This window comes from Pezoporus flaviventris, unplaced genomic scaffold, assembly GCF_033815535.1.
Source record: "Pezoporus flaviventris isolate CSIRO_AGI_PZ_B2104156 unplaced genomic scaffold, CSIRO_AGI_Pfla_v1 ptg000031l, whole genome shotgun sequence".
Lineage (NCBI taxonomy): Eukaryota > Metazoa > Chordata > Aves > Psittaciformes > Psittacidae > Pezoporus > Pezoporus flaviventris.
This window is the reverse complement of record NW_026892579.1, coordinates 56,038,985-56,055,907: the sequence shown is the minus strand read 5'-3', so window position 1 is coordinate 56,055,907 and position 16,923 is coordinate 56,038,985. Positions and strand designations below refer to the sequence as shown.

General features: G+C 47.1%; 1 protein-coding gene across 9 annotated transcripts in view; it reads right to left on the bottom strand.

The window, feature by feature from the left end:
- DTNB (dystrobrevin beta) overlaps positions 1-16,923 on the bottom strand; it is a 197,026-nt gene that overhangs the window by 1,721 nt on the left and 178,382 nt on the right. For 6 of the 9 annotated variants that reach the window (XM_061461221.1, XM_061461226.1, XM_061461228.1 and 3 more), the window contains 4 exons: positions 14,473-14,632; positions 7,971-8,060; positions 4,813-4,866; positions 1,314-1,349 (listed from right to left, as the gene is read on the bottom strand). In XM_061461221.1, the coding sequence (XP_061317205.1) occupies positions 1,345-1,349; positions 4,813-4,866; positions 7,971-8,060; positions 14,473-14,632 (309 nt within the window). In that variant the 3' untranslated portion in view covers positions 1,314-1,344. Of the gene's footprint in view, positions 1-1,313; positions 1,350-4,812; positions 4,867-7,129; positions 7,300-7,964; positions 8,061-14,472; positions 14,633-16,923 lie in introns of those variants that run through there. The other 3 variants (XM_061461225.1, XM_061461224.1, XM_061461227.1) reach the window with 3 other exon arrangements.

The window sequence follows — 16,923 nt, the reverse complement described above, 5'->3', positions numbered from 1 at the left end:
TCTGGAGAATAAAGAAACCTGAAAGTAGCTTCTCTCTCTTATTTGTTTGGTTGTCTTTAATTTAGCATTTAGCAGTGCCAGTCTTAGTGGTGTTGGAGGCACTGCTGGGCTTCTCAGGAAACAGGGAGCTTCCATCTCCAGATCAGTGGCTAAGGGGTGAGCAGGGTCAAAGCCATCCTTTTTTTCCAAAGCCATTAGAATTAAAGGGACATTATGAAAAAGCCACACATGGTATAAACAGCTCTCCACTGCTGGCTTCCTCTCTAATGGTGTAATTTCACTCCTTCTTGAGTTACCAGATTGTTTCTCAGATGAGGGAGGACTTGAATTTCTAATGTAAAAACTATCAGAAAAACTCTCAAGTCACTTTCAGGTTATCTCTATCCACCGCTGAAATGGCAGGGAGGCAGAAAGGGCAAATTCCCTTCTTCCTCCTTTGCAAATTACCTTTAAAGGACAACTGTGGTGGTTTTATTATGCAAAATTGTTCTTTAGATCCATTCTGACTAGTTCACCTGTCTACTACCACCATGGGCTGAGCCGGTAAGTTAAAGACCAAAGACTGTTTTCCTGCATGGCTTCTATAATGAACAAACTTGCAGTGTGAAGGAAAAGGGGCTAGAAGGAAGGTTACCTATGACACCAGACCCCATCCCTTTCCTGCTAATGATGTGTGTGTCCTCAGTACACTTATCTGCCACGAGAACCCTCCTTCTTCCCACTGGGAATGGTGAAAGATGGGTATTGTGGCTATGGCAAATACCCACCGAGTGTGGAAACCTGATCGGGTGCCATCCTACAAGCTTTTCAGATGGGGAAGATAAGGATCGTAATCAAGTCCTTCAGAGGTATTGTCACCACAGGGCTCAGGCTTTCTCCTGTACTGCTATCTCATGCTCTCCAAACACCTGTTTGTCTATCCATCTGTTGTGCCTTATTATAACTTAAAGCACAGGCTCTTTGAGGGTAGAGATTGTATTTTTAGTACATCTGGATAGTGTCCATCACAATAGGGTTCTGTTTCCTCACTGGGGCCTCTCAGTATAGAAGCAATACTAATAAAACAGGAGATAATGCTGTTCTCACTGAAGTTAATGATGTTTTCCCACTGTCTGCAGAATTGGATCTTAACAAGGAAAAAACTCAACATCCTTTTGAATGGCTGTGGAATGATGGGCAGGCAGGGAACCTTCCTTCTGCAGAAAGAAAGATAAAGGACAAGGGCAGAAGGTGATCAGGGACCTACACACTGGGATGGTGTGTACAGAGCAGTGCTGCTGGAAATGGGAAGAAAAAAATCCACCCATCCTTACCTGAATTACTGTACATCCTGTGGTCGTCCACCTAACCTGCAACACAGGGAAAAAGCATGTTCAGAAAGCAGGTATTCTTATTTCCTATAAAATGAAAAATCTACATTCCCCATCTGTTGCTGCTCACTCTTCTCAGGATTGCAAACAGCTTCACATGCATTGGGATAAACGGCAAGCCCTCTGAAATATGAGGCAGGTAAGAAAGGGCTCCTGCTCTCACTAAATCCCAGAAATCCCAGCACCTCTGAGGTGAGCCCGAACCGCTGGGCATCACCTGGTCCAACCTCTCCCAAAGCAGGGTCAGCCACTGTGGGCTGCTCAGGACCTTGTCCCACCAGGTTTTGAGTATCTCTGAGAGTGAAGACCCTACAGCCTCTCTGGTCAACCTGTGCCGGAGTTCGACCAGCCTCATGGTAAGGAAGTATTTTCTGCGTTCAAGCTGAATTTCCTGTATTTCAATGTGTGCCCAATACTTCTCATCTTTTCACTGGGAACCACTAAGAAGACTCTGGCTTCATTTTCTTTACTCTTTCTCATCAGTTATTCACACACACTGATTTGATCCCAGCTTTCTTACCCTCTCCTTGTGTGACAGATGCTTTAACGCCTTAAGCACTGTCATAATCTTTCCCTGGATTCTCTCCAGTCCATGTCCTGCTTCTACTGGGGAGTCCAGCACTGGACTCAGCACCACACGGGTGGCCTCACCAGTGCTGAGCACATGGGAAAGATCTCCTCCATCAACTGGCAATCCTTTGCCAGACAAGGAAACCATTCGCCTTTGTCACATAAGGGCACACTGCTGCCTCAGGGCCAACTTGGAGTTCACCAGGACCCCAGGTTCTTCCCCATGGAGCTGTGTGCATTCACTTTCTTTAGCAGTGTGGCAGAGCAGATCTTCAGGCTCTTTTCTAGCAGTTTGGGGGTTATAAAATCCAAACAGCCAATACGTGAAAGGACCAGCTCATGGAGAGTCTCATTTCAGGTGATCCTGTCTTGGGTTCACCTACTGATCACCAACAGGAGCAGGCTGTCTTGGAGACAGGCAGCAGGACCATGGCACACAGTGACTGCAGGACATCCAATCTAGAATAATGTCTGGCACATGTGCAATGCATGGATACATAATGCCTGGTTTCAAGAAGGGGTAACACAAATTGAGCACTGAGGCTGGCAGAACTGCTGTGGGATGACATCTAATGTGACTGCATAGACAAGGCTTTGCCAGCTCCCGACTGTGCTCTTCTGTGCCTGGAAACCTTGTAGACTTCTTCTCTGGAGATGCTGCTTAATTTGTAATCCTAACCACAAAAGGCTCAGCCAACTTGGGAGTCTTCCCGAATGATTTCATCTTGCTAAAGCCAGACCACACCACTGCTATATCAAGTGTATGAACGCAAGCTTCTCCAGCAGGGAAGCAAGTTCTGAGGTGGATTAATTGGGACACAGAGAAATATGAAATACTTTGTGAAGAAACTTGTGGAGAAGCCCAGGGGCACTGCTGACCCTAGGAAACACATGCCAGCAGAGTCTGTGAGGACCAGCACCTCCCTTGTCTACACCAGTGCAGAGCTGGTGGATTACACGAGCTGCAAGTGATTTTTCTTCTTGCTCTTTCAGGATGGGAGGAAGTAACAGGCTCACGCACCAGCTAGGGAAAGTTTTGCTGAGATGGGGATGCACACAGAGTCGCTGTGCAAAGAATGAAGTTGGGGTGGGTAGAGGTTGCTGCTGGCCAGCCCCATCCAACCCCACGCACCTGGAGCACCCTGGCCCTAAGTCCCTGTAGATAACATGGGGCAGAGAATGGGTGCTTTCAGAATGTCATCTCCAACACAGACTGCACAAATCCCAGAGCCTGATGCCCCATTGACATGCATACTTCAGTGGCTGGAGGAGTTACCATTCCTTGGTTCTTCTGCCAGATTTTTATCGCAGTAACTTTGTGACATGAAGAAATCACTTACTCTCTGGCAGAGATAGTATTTACATTCCACACAAAGGCTTTTGGACCAAACTCTGCTTTTGGTTACATGTCTCAGTAGTGTCCCCCTGTCGACTTCATTGCTGCTGCAATGAGTAACAGAACTGAATTTGTCTTACTAGGTCTCTGCTACTATACATCATATTGCAGCTCTTCAAAATCCCCTTTTCCCATGAAGATACAGTGTGCATTTGGAAAAAAGCAGAAGGGTCATCTGCTAAGCATCTAAAATATTTAAGCAAAGAGGAATGTTCTAGGGCAAAAAGGGTCCTGTGATTTAGAGCCAATGCTCTAAAAAATCCTGTTTTAGCTAAAATCAAACTTACTGACTGCACTTTTTCCTACAAACTTCTAATGTCTAATAGAGATGCACTTCAAACAAACTTATCACATCTAATACTGATGGACAAACCATCAGCAAGCAGAGCATTTCCAAACACCTGACTGCTTTGCACAACTCACTGGACACGAAAACTTAGGAAAATGAGCTGGCGAGAAATGCGAGCCCCGCCACTTCAACCTAGCCAGAAGGAAAATGTGCGTACAACAGGAAAAAGGATAAAGTTCCAGTTTGTTGATGCTGAAATTAGGTTTTGGCTCCAGTGAGACAAATGCTTGGGCTGATCCAAACCTGTCTGAGTCTGCTTCTTGTGCTTTGGTTTAAAACATAAGAAAGCAAAAGATGAGACCCCTGAGCAAGATCTGCTCCTGAGGAAGGGCCTGGGAGGCACTTTGGTGTTGGCTTGTGGAGTGCGACACGAGGAGCAGATCTCCTGCAGACCCCTCCAACTCAACCGTACGCTGCACGGTTGTTTGCAAGTCTCGCTCCACGCCTGTGATGATAACTTCCAGCCCCGGGAATAACTCTGCTAGCATGTGTCATGGGTTCATTCGCACCAAAGGAAGATGTGGTCTGGGGAGGATTAGTATGCAGACCTGCAATCCAGGGATAGCAGAGATGAAAGAGACCTCCTGTGAAACGGCACTCCTCCGACAGGGCTGCCTACACAGGATTACCATCAGCAGAGTAATTCTGAACATTTGTCCAGCCAAGGTCACAGGAGGCAGTGGCTCAGCAGATGATGGCTCCACTGCTCAGGACCTTCACTGGTCACTATCCCATGCCTTGTTTTTTTCTAATACATTCATATGAACTGGATTTCTTGCAGCACTCGGAGCAACTCCTCCTCCTCTGACACATTTCTGTGCATGACCTTTGCTGAAAGAAAAACATTCTTGAAAGCTGAATACACATGCTGAAGGAAGCCTGGCCATGATGTCACCTCAAGTCACGGCAGATGTTGGAGAGAACAGCACGGTGATGACCAGACCAGACAAACAGACCTGTGCTGTGTCTGCAGGTGGTGTAGCAGCAACACAGGCTGCTTCCACCTGGAGCCACCCGCGTGCAGAGCCTTCTCCTGAGACTCCAAATGGAGATGGCAAACTGGGCTCCTGCAGAAGAGCAAGTCAGAAAATGTTTTACAGTTTAGAGGCTGTAGTTTGTCCCCTTACCTCGGTCCTTTCCATTCTGCATTTTTTCTCTTTCTTCTTCATCTTCTTCCTCTGCTTCAAAAAAGTGAAAACAAAAATAAAAGCAGACATGAGACAAGGAAGTGAGGGAATAGATGCTGGGGGGGCTTTTCTGTGGCAAGGCAGAACTGGCTTTTCACGGATAGGTGACATTGGAGGGGAAGGAGTGTCCAGGTTCCTAAGGAGAACCTAGGTGGAGAACCCATCATCATCCTTCCTGTGGCATGATATCTGCTCACTGCTGGTGGCAAAACAGTTCCCACACCATCCTGATCAGAGGATTGCAGAGTGCTAGCTGGAAGCAGTGCCTACATTGTCCAGAAGAATGGACTACTAGTGGACTACTACTTTGCCCCGGCAGTACTGGGACCAAAGTCCCTTGTGCACTATTACTTCAGCGCTGTAAGCAATGAAGAACTGCACAATATACACAGAGGGAAGGAAGACACAACTTTCATGCTGAGGTCAAATCTAAGGTAGAAATATAACGGTTTGGTGTGGTGAAAAGCTTGGAGGGTCCCTCCTGGTGCTGCAGGTGCCTATGCAAGGTGTTCAGTGATGCCAATGCTGACATGGCAGCAAAGCCACAAAACTGGGGACAGGCTGTGCCTAGAGAGACCAGTGCTTGTTCTGTTCCTGAGAGCTGGTGATTCACTGTATTTAACTCTGATTAAGTTGAAGAGAGTTTATGACCAGGCTTGTATTTATGGAGCAGAGAGTGGGAGCAGAAGGTCACATTCTTCTGCAGATGATGGCTTGTATCTCTCTGCACAACATTTCAATGAGACCTGTGTAAACAGGTAACATTTATGAGCAGTGGTATCACTTCTGCCTACTTCACATGCTGCTGAGAGCAATGAAAGGTACAGTTTGAAAACCTGAAGCATTCTGAATTGATTTGATCAAAGAGGATCTTACAGACATTTGCTCTCTTTGTTGCTTTAACAGCAGGATCGATGAGACATCCAGGAGTCACACTCAGTGCCTGCTAATTGATGGCTACAGATGAGTCCTTAGTGCCAGTGCAGAAGAGATCACTGACGAAACCAAAACATTTTTAATCACAAGAGTCACGACCTGAAGCAAAATAGCTGCTTTGGGTCCTGAACCTGCCTTCTGTTGGGCAGCCTGACAGGGGAGGGCTGAGCCATCCAGCAGCATCATGCCTGGTCCCTGGAGATCATCCCTGCATGTCTTTTTAAGCTCAGTTGGTGTAAAAGTGATGCCAGTGTTCCTTAGGTAGCACCAGGAGCATCAGGCTTTTGGTGCAGGAGGAGATGGCTGGGAGCACAACCAGAGCATCTATGGAAGCCCATCTAGGAAGGGGTAACCCCAAGCAGTGTTTCCCTTCCAAAAGAATCTGTTTTCCGAGCTTGTGCAAAGGCAGGGAGAAGCAAACAGAGGTGTGGGTGGTGCACACACCAGTGTCTCACAGAACCCTCAGAGCACAATGCCTGCAGCTATATTGGGTGAGCCTGGGGCTGGAGGAGGTGTCTATTCTCACAGCTTACCTCCGGGACAATATGTGTTAAATCCCACCGACTCTCATCAGCTGAGGATAACTCATGCTTTTCCTAATTTACACAAATGAAATGATTTCAGAGACTTTCAAGGGAGCCTTCTTCAGTATCTGCATATCCTCAAGTAGGAGACTGTAATTAATTCCATTTTCACTCCCTTGTGAACCGTAACTGCCTTGCACGATCCCTGACAAGCCTGAAAGGGCTGTCAGTAATGCAAACCTGGGCTGTTTGCCTTTGCCAAGCTGCCAGGGATCTCAGAGGAGGGCAGGAGAGCTGTGGGTCCAGCCAACCTTTCACCTCTGTTACCAGCCACCCAGGGCCAGAGCCTGAGCTCAGCCACACCGCTGCAAATGTGCTCTTCTGTTAAAAGCAAAGAATAAATTACTGCAGACATCTGTTTTGGGCAGCGGGTTTGTTCACTGGGTTCCAGCCTAGAGGGAGGAGAGCTGTGTGCATCTTGAGCATGGTGATTTATTGAAGAAATACATGGCCCTTCACTGCAATGGCACCAGTGATATTGCTGTCATACATGAAAGACTTTATTAACTCACAGCTGCCTTTGCAGCTAAGACACAGGATTTAGACTGGGTGAATTTACGGCTTAGCAGTAAAATATCAACCCGATTTATAACTGTGAGTTCTTCATTAAGGGCAGTGGGAACAAAAAGCCTAACTGGTTTTAACATGGAGTTTGATAAGTTTATGAAGGGGATTATGTGATGCCACTACCGGATACAGCAATGGGCTGGGGGAGGCGTGAAACAGAAACCGCGAGGTTCAGGCTGAATACAGAATGCTTTATTTCTCCCTTAAAAGAGAGGGCAGCCCACAGACAAGCTGCTGGAATAGTAGATGATCACAAACGCCATTGCTGACAAGGCTTGAGAGCCACAGGATGCATCCTTGGGCTACAGCAGGAGCTGCTCCCATCCCATCAAGGTGTTCACTGGCACAGTAAAAGCAAACAAAGAAAATAATAATCTTTTTTTTTTCACATTGCTATTTAATCCTCATGTACCTTTTCTGTATGTTTGCAATTATGGCCTCTAATGGGCATTGGTTGTAGAGGAGTTTCACCTGCTGCTCAAGCATTGCCATCACTAAGCAATAGTTTAGGGAGACTCACTCAAAAATTCTGCCCTGGCTTATGACTTGCTGGCTGGTGCTGTTAAGGAGCTCTGGCTTCCAGAAGTGGGACAGGGAAGTGGCACTTCTCCTGCCTAATGAGTGGTCTGGGACTTGCCTGCAGGGTACACTGGAAAAGCTGCTCAGTGCTGCTACACAGGCATGGATCAATATGCACAGCAGAATGGGAGCTAGATACAAGTCTGCTTCATGAATCACCAACGGTGTCACCAGCCAGGTTGGTATCCAGAGTATTGCCTTAACTATCAGCGATAAAATCAGTGGACAGCCTGTTCAGGAGGTACTTGGCATTCTCAACGATGTCAGCTACAAAAGTGATGTTTTATCACTCAAAAAATGAAACCGTATCCTCCCATGATGCTTTAAACAGTTTTTGTAAAGAATAAATCTTGAGGCAATCTCAATCTCCAGCCTGTGGCTTCAAGCTCTTGTTCTCCTGCTGTGCGCGTGTGCCGCTAAATTGACTCTTACCTGAATGAAGTTCCTTCACCAGAGATGACATGGTGTTGGTGATGGAATCGGCCGCTACCAGCAGGTCGTTGCGGAGGTTCCTCCTCGTACCTGGGAGCAGACAAACAGCAGGAATTACACGTGCCCCTCTGACACTGCCCAACCTCCTCATGACACAGTGCTTGGCCACGTGTCCCTCACTGGTCCTCACCAGGGTCCCCCCTGCAGGACAGCTTGGTGTGCTGGTGTATGGCAGCACCCTGTCAAAGTAGCTCCTCTTAGTGAAGGATGGGGACCTGCTCTGGAACCAGTTCTGCTTGTCTGCCTGATCACCTCTTTGGCTAATTAGCTATCACACCACTCTTCTTGACAAGGACAGTGCTCGTATGACAGCTCAAGGGCAGATGCTTCTCTCCCCAGGACAGGAGTTGCTGGGTGCTGGCCGTGACACAGCTCATCCATGCTCCTCATTTGTGCAGTCGTTATCACTGCTGGCTTCTCTGGTGCAATCAATATCACTGAGGTCTGAGCAGAATAAAAGATAACTGAATTCTTGCTCTCCTCTTGCACTGATGGAGGAAGCAGTCTTCTTCCTCGGTGTGCCACACAGCCAGGGGATGGGCACTTAGCTGTCCCTCATGGTGACATTGACCTGCCTGTTTACTGTCTGAAAACCTGTCTTGTGCGAGGCTCTGTTTGAGGGATGCCATTAGCACCCTGAACATCTGCCACAGCTCTGCTAGAACGACAGGGACCAGCAAGGGGCCACAATCTGCAAAGGAATTGTCACACTGGCTGCTGCCTGTAAAAGAGATGAGCAAGCTGCCATGTGTCGGGGATGATGCTTATTGCCTCTTGCTTGATGCTGGGAAGATAATGATCTTCTCAGCCATCTATTCTGGTTCCCTGTGCTGGTCCCTCTGGCAAAAACATCCATATTCTTGCAGCAGAGCATCTTGCCGGTCACGGCCCAATTTTGTAGAGCCCCAACGCCTGCAGCCGCTGCAGACGTCACTCCTTGTCCTCGCCGAGCCTCCTTTCCTCTGGCACCCTTTTTTGCGCTGCGCTGTTTCAGTTTTATTTGGAGGTTTTGAAGGTGTGGGGTCACGTTTTCTGCCCCGGCAGGTGGTCTGTAGCCGCAGTTTCTCAGGTTGCGGCGCTGATGGCCCCGAGCTGAGCCTTTGCTGGGAGCAGGTTCCTGTAACGGTGTGTTGGCCCCATCTCAGCCTTTCCCATGCTTTTAACTGCTCACAGAAAATGGCTTCAAGCAGGCTGTTATCCCACCAGATGTCCGCCCTGGTGCAGCCTCCAGGAGCACCACTTTGATGCTGAGTGCCTGATCATGCTCTAAGATCTCGGAGCTTGAGATCCCGTCCTGTCATTTGCTCCAGTGAGGGCATGAAGACAACACGTGTGGGATTGCCAGACATGTGATGTGACATTCTGCAGCTGTACTCAACTGCAATAATGACAACTGTACATTACACATTTACTTTCGTTTGAAGTCAGACATCTCTCATTCCAGACATGCCGCTTTAATCTTCCAAATGGGGTGCTGGCTTTTACTCCATCCTTGGCTGGGGGGTGTCCAAGTACCTACTCCTACATTTTGCCTGTGGAGTTTAGTGCTGTTTGAGCGCTGCTAGAGCATGCTACTGAGATTACGTGCTTTCTATCGGCAGCTTTCCCTCCAGGTTAGGCTGCCAACTGACCGGCATCATGCCCAACCCAGGATCAAGGCACTGGGTCTTCTTGTGCATGTGCAAACAGCATGCAATACCTGGGGAAAAAAGCAGATTTTGGCCAACAAGTCTGGGACCCATGATACAGGGGACTCCTCTGCATCTCTTATACAATGGAGGCCTCTTTATCCAGGTCTCCAGATGTTCAGAGTTCTGTCACTGTATGGGACAGGGAAACAGGGAAGCACGGCCGCCATCGTACCTGAGGTTACTTTTGGGAGTGAAAGGCTGTAAAATTCCAGCCTGTCTCCCCTGTGAAAGAGATGAGTAATGTTAATGAGCTCGTTTGGGCATCTACGTGCAGAAGCCACCCAAAGGCCTCCTGGCTGGTGGCATTAAATTATTTATTATATACAAACACAGAAATTTTATCCTGTTTCCTGTGTTCTCCACTTGCCTTGAATTTGCCTGATTTTGCATGATTAATATGAAATAGCACTAATTGCACAGATTGCCTTTCCGGAAGGATCATTCCAGGAAACTTATTAAGGAGTCTGCTGACCATTTTTTCTTGCAAGAGTTGTTCTAGTAGTCGGATAAGCCACTACTGCAGTTATCACATGAGGAACTTCCATCTTTCTGCTGGTGGTGGTGCCTCTGTGAAATCCTGAGGGATGTTTTCTTCTTCTTCAAGATGATAAAGAGCAGCATTAGTTTTCTAATTAGATGATGGCCTCTGTATCAGTGTATTTCAACTGGAATGCCATCAAGGCATTCTATTCTCATACTGTATTACTGCATTCTTCCTCTGGCCAAGTGGAAGATTGAGAGATCACCTATGGAGGAAACTTATCTAATCTTAAGACTCTATCATAAAATCATAGGATCACAGAGTAGTTTGGGTTGGAAATGACCTTAAAGATCATCTAGTTCCAACCCCCTGCCACAGCAGGCAAACCTTCCACCAGGTTGCTCCAAGCCCCATCCAGCCTGGCATTGAACCCTTCCAGGGATGGAGCATGATCAAGATCACTGGGATTCAACTCTTTAAAGGTTTCCTTCTCTAAACCTTCCTGCGTTGATGGAGAAGCTCACAGAAGACTTGGCATCCCTGCCCATTCCTAGGTCACAGCAGCAAGAGGTGGAACAGCGCTGGCATCTTCCCTCCCTTTTCCTCCTCACTCCATAGTGACATTTTATAAGAATCTGGTGGATATGTGAAAGTTAGCAAAAAGAATTTAAATGTTTTTGTTACCCCCCCACCCCAATACCTGTACTGCAGGCATTGCCTATAGGTGTTTTGCTTCTGGGGAGCCATCACCACCACCGATACCAAGCTGTTGTGATGCAGCTGCCGCACAAGTCCTTAGCCCAACCCAGAATAGTTTTTTACACCACCTGGTTCATTGCAACACACGTTTGCAATGCTGTCAGGTGTTAAAAAAACCTAGAAAAAAACAAGTTTTCACTTTGGGCAATATTAACAGGTCCTGACAAAGACTATCCCGTTCTGAACCAGTCATTCAGGTGAAAGGCATGAATGAGCCCTTGATTAATTACATCAGTTTCTACTGAAGCCAGGAGTTTGAGGAAGACACCTCTGGTGATTGTAAACTGTGCAGAAGGAAGTTTGCTTTGTCATGGCTTTTGCCAGGTTCTTCAAAAAAAAAAACCACAGATGGATTGAGAGCAAATTTGGATGCCAAAGCAATACTGTAAAGTGAAAAATGATCAAGTAGGACAGTGACTGTACTACTATAATCATGTGCTCATTACTCCTAGCAGCAGAAAGAAGATCAATTCATCTCTTTGTGCTTTCCTAATTAAAAAAGAAAAGGGGAAAATGATGAGACAGATAGACCAGATTTTCCCAGTAACTGGTAGGACTCATTGCGCTGCTGTTCCACTTCACTCAGCCTGGAAAAAGAAAGCCAATCTGCAAAGGAGGGAAGGAGAGGCAGCTGCCAAAGAAATCAGTTGAGAGCTCTCGGCTGTAACCATCAAACTTGTTGTAGAGATGAAGAGGAGGCGACTGGACCACCCACAGCAACAGATGGAGTGTTGTGCCTCTGGTATTTGGCATCTTGCCTCCCTGGAAATGCCTGCTTCTGCTGTCGGTTCTGGAAGTGTTTAGAGATGAGGAGCTTGCTCCTATCAATGGGATCATAAAAGACATATCTTCTCACAGTTGAGTTGTAGATGCTTAGTGTTTTCTGACTGGATGTTCTCCATCACCTGGCTCTGGAGAACAAATATCAGCCTTTCCCCATACTGAGTATGCTTGCAGTCCTCACTTGGCATCACATGCCAACTATAAGTATTCACTGATACTTCCTACTCCTCTGCTACCATTTTGTAGTCTCTTTCCCCACCTTCTTCTGGCAGCAGCTCATTTAGGCAAGGAAGAAGATTGTTCTAGAAGGATACATCCAATGAGCAGCTGATAAATGCAAATTTTTATTTAAAATATGTTTGGTTTTGAAATATATCATCAGTTTTGGTAAGTTTGTTTTCATGTTTGTTTGTTTTGAAAGGAGACTGTCCATCTGACAAAGGTATTTGACACTAATATTCACGATCTTCCCTACCCAGAATGAGAAAACACCACCTCTAGTTTTGAGACTCCATATGATAAAACTTGTCATTTTTTAAAGAACTAAACAACCTGACCTCTGCAACAAGGCAAGGGCTCTTCTTGACTGCAAAGGACTGACACACAAGAGAGGGTGCAGTGCCCTGGCACTAGAGGCTCTAAGATGTCCAATATCCAGTGGCATTTCTCATGGAGCACCAAGAGGTCCATATGAAGGGTTGCTGCTTGCCGGTTGTTTCTGCCCACAAACAGCTGAAGTCCTAGCCAGACCATTAGTGGAAGGTGTATTTTCTGTCCTTCTTTTATTGTCAATCAGAAGAATATAATATATGAGTGGATGTCCATCTCCAGAAATGTGGATCATGTTCAGAAACAATCTCCACGTCTGTCGGAGGAGAGACCAAGTCCTGCTGCTGTTCTCACAGCTGTAGATCCTGGGATGCTTCTGGAATAGTAAAGATGAAGAACTTTGGACCAATGTGGGTAAAAGCAAGAAAAGAGCACAGAAAACCCACGAGTCACCACTCCTGAGAAATACTGAAAACTGGCATCTGTTCCTACTGGGAATCGCTTCCTTCACCACAAGCAGAGTTGCAGTAGCTAGGACTGAAGAATCACTGATTTCCCCCTCTGCAGTGAGAAGGTCCCTGAAGATAAAAAAATATTTGCCAAGTTCCTTGACACCAGACTGACAGTCGTGTCTTTGCTTGCTGCCTTCCCACATCATCAGGCAGCCAAGTCTCCAGTATTTGAGGAAGAGGCAGTGGCCTGCATTGAGCTGAACAACTTTCCATTTCATCTGCTTGTCTTCTTGGAGGCTTTCTCGAGCTCACAATGGCTTTGACATGGGAAAGTTGGACTTTTTTGAAACGTAAACGCGTGACTGTAAAACTTTTCTTTTTTAAAAGCAACAGCAGCTAAGTATAAACTCACACTACCTACAGAAGTTGGGGGATAAAAATACGTATGTCAACTGCTGCCCTGCTTTTCTTCAAAGCACAATAAGCTGTATTATTCCCAAATGGACAGCTTACCCATTTGATCCAACCATACTGATTTCACTGAAGAAACGGAGGACAAGGCGGACAGAGAGGAATGCAGCTGAAGCTATCTGGTAATTAGATTTCTTATGTCTACTTTTGGGGCAGTTGGCAGCAGTGAGTTTAGGCCAGAAAGTGGTATTTTTTGCAAATGCACAGGGGAGTAACATGTAGAAAAGTGCAAAAGAAGGAACTCCAATGGTTGGAGCAAGAAGAATGTTGCTGTCCTGTGTGTCCTTCTGCTTCTTCATCATGGTCTTCCCATCTTCTTCTCCTATTGTTCTTTCCCTTTCCCTGTTCTCTTGACCTCTCCTCTCCTCTCCTCTCCTCCCCTCCCTTCTCCCCTCCCCTCCCTTCTCCCCTCCTCTCCCCTCCCCTCTCCTCTCCTCTTTCCTCCATTTCTCAGGTTTAGCACTTTACATTTTTTTTCTTCTCCCCACAGGGCTGCTGCATGTCTGTGTCTCTAGCAGAGCACATGAGCCATTCTGCAGATGTGCACGCCAGCCAAGTGCTCCGTTAGGAACAGCCTTCACCACATTGTGCTGCAAAATTTCATCTCCCTTTCTGCCCCATAACCAGCAGAGAGGTGGGCAGCTGTTAGCTAAATAATCTGAATAAGAGAGCTGTTTGTTTTCCTACTTTCAGTCATTAAAGTGCTTTTTCTGTCTTGCAAATCATAGCACAGTTCAACCACCACATTTGAAAATATGACCAGTTTTTAATGTCTGTTAGATTACTTGTGGAAGTAACTTTCTGGGGTGGAAGATCCCTTCCCCTGAGGGAAGATCATCATCACAGAAATAATTTCATTAAGTTGTAAAGATTAAAAATGTGCCCCCAATTTCTTTGATCTAGAGTGCACGAAAGGGGATCGTAATTATTGTCTCAGTATCAGTGAGTTAGGCTTTTGTTACACATAGAATTATCACAGAATAGTTTGTTTTGGAAGGGACCTTAAAGCTCATCCAGTTCCAACCCCCTGCCATGGGCAGGGACACCTTCCACTAGACCAGGTTGCTCCAAGCCCCATCCAACCTTGCCCTGAACACTGCCAGGGATGGGGCAGCCACAGCTTCTGTTGGCAACCTGTGCCAGGGCCTCACCACCCTCACAGGGAAAAACTTCCTTGTATCAGTCTGAATGTCCCCTCTTTTACATGACGATGCAGTATTAACACCAGATGTGGTTCCGTTCTGTGTGATATTCACCTTGTGTGAAAGCTTCCTGCACATCTCCCCCGACTCCAGTGAGTGAGTCCTGCGGGACGTGAGTTGGGGTAGAGCCGGCGGAGGTGGATCTGACGGGCATGGGCATGGGGCGGCTGGCTCCATGGGTGGGTGAGGACTGTGCCGAGCCTGCTGCTTGCGCCTGCACAGGAGACACGAGACACAGTTTCCAAATTTTCAACTTTTTTTTTTGGTGAATATCTAAAAATAATTCTGAAAAAAAAAAGGAAAAGAAATGCATAAGGAAAGACGCTTCACCAAAACATGCTCAGCTTGAGCAACGTGATACATGAACAGTAGCTGTTGTGGGAGGACCCCATGATGGTGGCATGCTGGGCACAGTGTGTCACGCATTGGCTACACATGGCACTCACAGCTCTGCTGCTCTGGTGCAGGATTTCACCCAGTCTTCCTTGCCATATGATTACTGTGTCACTGGTCAACTGTCAAGTTGGAAAAAATCCTGGGATGGCACTGGGTGACCTTTTCATTCCTGTGCTCCAGAGGGACCCATCATCGCTTGGCATCTCCTCATCCTTCCCACAGGCAGCAGTGAGGAAACCCCCAGAGCTCCACGGTGTCACCGAGGCTCTGCAGAAGGTCCATTCCCTTTGTTACTTTATTTTTATATATTTTATAGATTCTTATTTATTACTAAAATAGTGATTTTTAAATTTTTGATTTTACATTTTCTTCCCACCAAACCTACCCGTCTCTGCAGTGCTGCTCCAAGAGCCTTGTGAGCAGCTTGTGCTGTTGCCTTCCTTCATAAGGCTTCTTGTGCTCCCCGGCAGCTCTTCATGGATGGCAAGTGACAGCCCCAAGGGTCTCTCAGGTACTGCCTACTTACCCAAAGTCTGGTGCACTTCATAGTAAATCGCAACTAAATTAAGAATATTTTTTTCCTGCAGTTTGAATGCTCAGAGAAAACTGTTGTAATCATTCAGGCACAACTCCCACTGGCTTCAAAGAAGATGATGTCCCAGTGAAGCTTCCAGAGCACAACCTGAGGTTTGGCATGGGAAGGACGAGCAGGGAAAGGAGAGGGACTGATGGATGTATGAGGAGATAAATATAGGAGCCTACTGACATGCACTTACTGGCTCCATGTTTTCAAAGAAATAATGTCAGTTAAGTACTTGGCATGTGGTGTCAGCAGGAGAGTGAGCAAGGAGGCACTCACCACTGAGGCACCTCGCTGGGTGTTTAAGGACCTTTGCAGAGAGCTTGGTGCCTCATCTGCCTCCTCTGGCTGTTCATGCACAGCCAGGATGGACCCCTTGCGCTGGGAACCTCTCCAGCACTCACCTCACTGCCCAGGAGCAATGCATCACCCTTCCCCAAGCGTTGGCCATTATTTACAAGTGCTTTGAATGCACACAGTACTACTTTAGTGTTGATAATCTGGTTGTTCTCTGCAGCCACTCGTGTCTGTCAACAATCTCTGAGCCCTCTTGCTCAACTGCAAAGCTATTAGTGATCAGTTTTGTCTGGCTTTGCCAGCAAGGGTTTATGATCTGTGACTGTGTTTATGTTTAAGCACGGTCCCTATGCTGCCGTTGATTAAAGGAGAGCTACTCATAAATAATTACATGCTAAGGGCATTAAAACCGTACAACCCCTCTGAGCAAATACCTGGTTTGTTTGTGCCGTGTGGTTTTCGTCTTTTTTTAAGCCTGTTCATTGTTTGCTCCCTTTGACGTGCATCAGTTATAGGGGCAACTCAGCTGGCACAGCAGCGATGCACAACGCTGACTCTGACAGCACCCCGTGTGATGGTGACTAGGCCAGCAAACTGCAACGATGACACTGCCAGCACCCGTGCAATGGTGACACCTCCAGCACCCTGTGTAACTGTGAGGGGGCCAGCACCCAGTGTAATGGTGACACAGCCGCCACCCTGCTCAATGGTGGCACCGACAACACTCAATGCAATGGTGACAATGCCAGTACCCTGCGCAAGGGTTACACTGCCAACATCCTGCGCAATGGTGACATCACCAGCACCCTGTGTAATGGTGACACCGCCAGCACCTTGGGTAATGGTGATGCTGCCAGTACCCAATGCACGGTGACGTTACCCACACCCTGTGCAACGGTGACACTGCCAGCATCCTGCACAGTCGATCCTTGTGCTGCTGCTGCAAGGCACAGCATCTATCACCAGCACATCTTTCCCATCCTCACATTGAGTGCTGCCCTGCTGCAAGGCCCTGCTTCCCATGGGAGCACCAAGGAACAGGACGCTATTTGGGACCATGTGGGGATGGCTGCAGCTTCACTAATCCCTGCCAGCCCAGAGTTGATATTCTTATTAACATGAAAACCTGTCATGTGTAAAATTGTCTTTTTGAAACTGCATTAATAATAGGGGGATTAAAAGAAGTGAGTAAAATGTGGCAGGGGTGTCTGTAGGGGGGAGGGCTGCAGGAG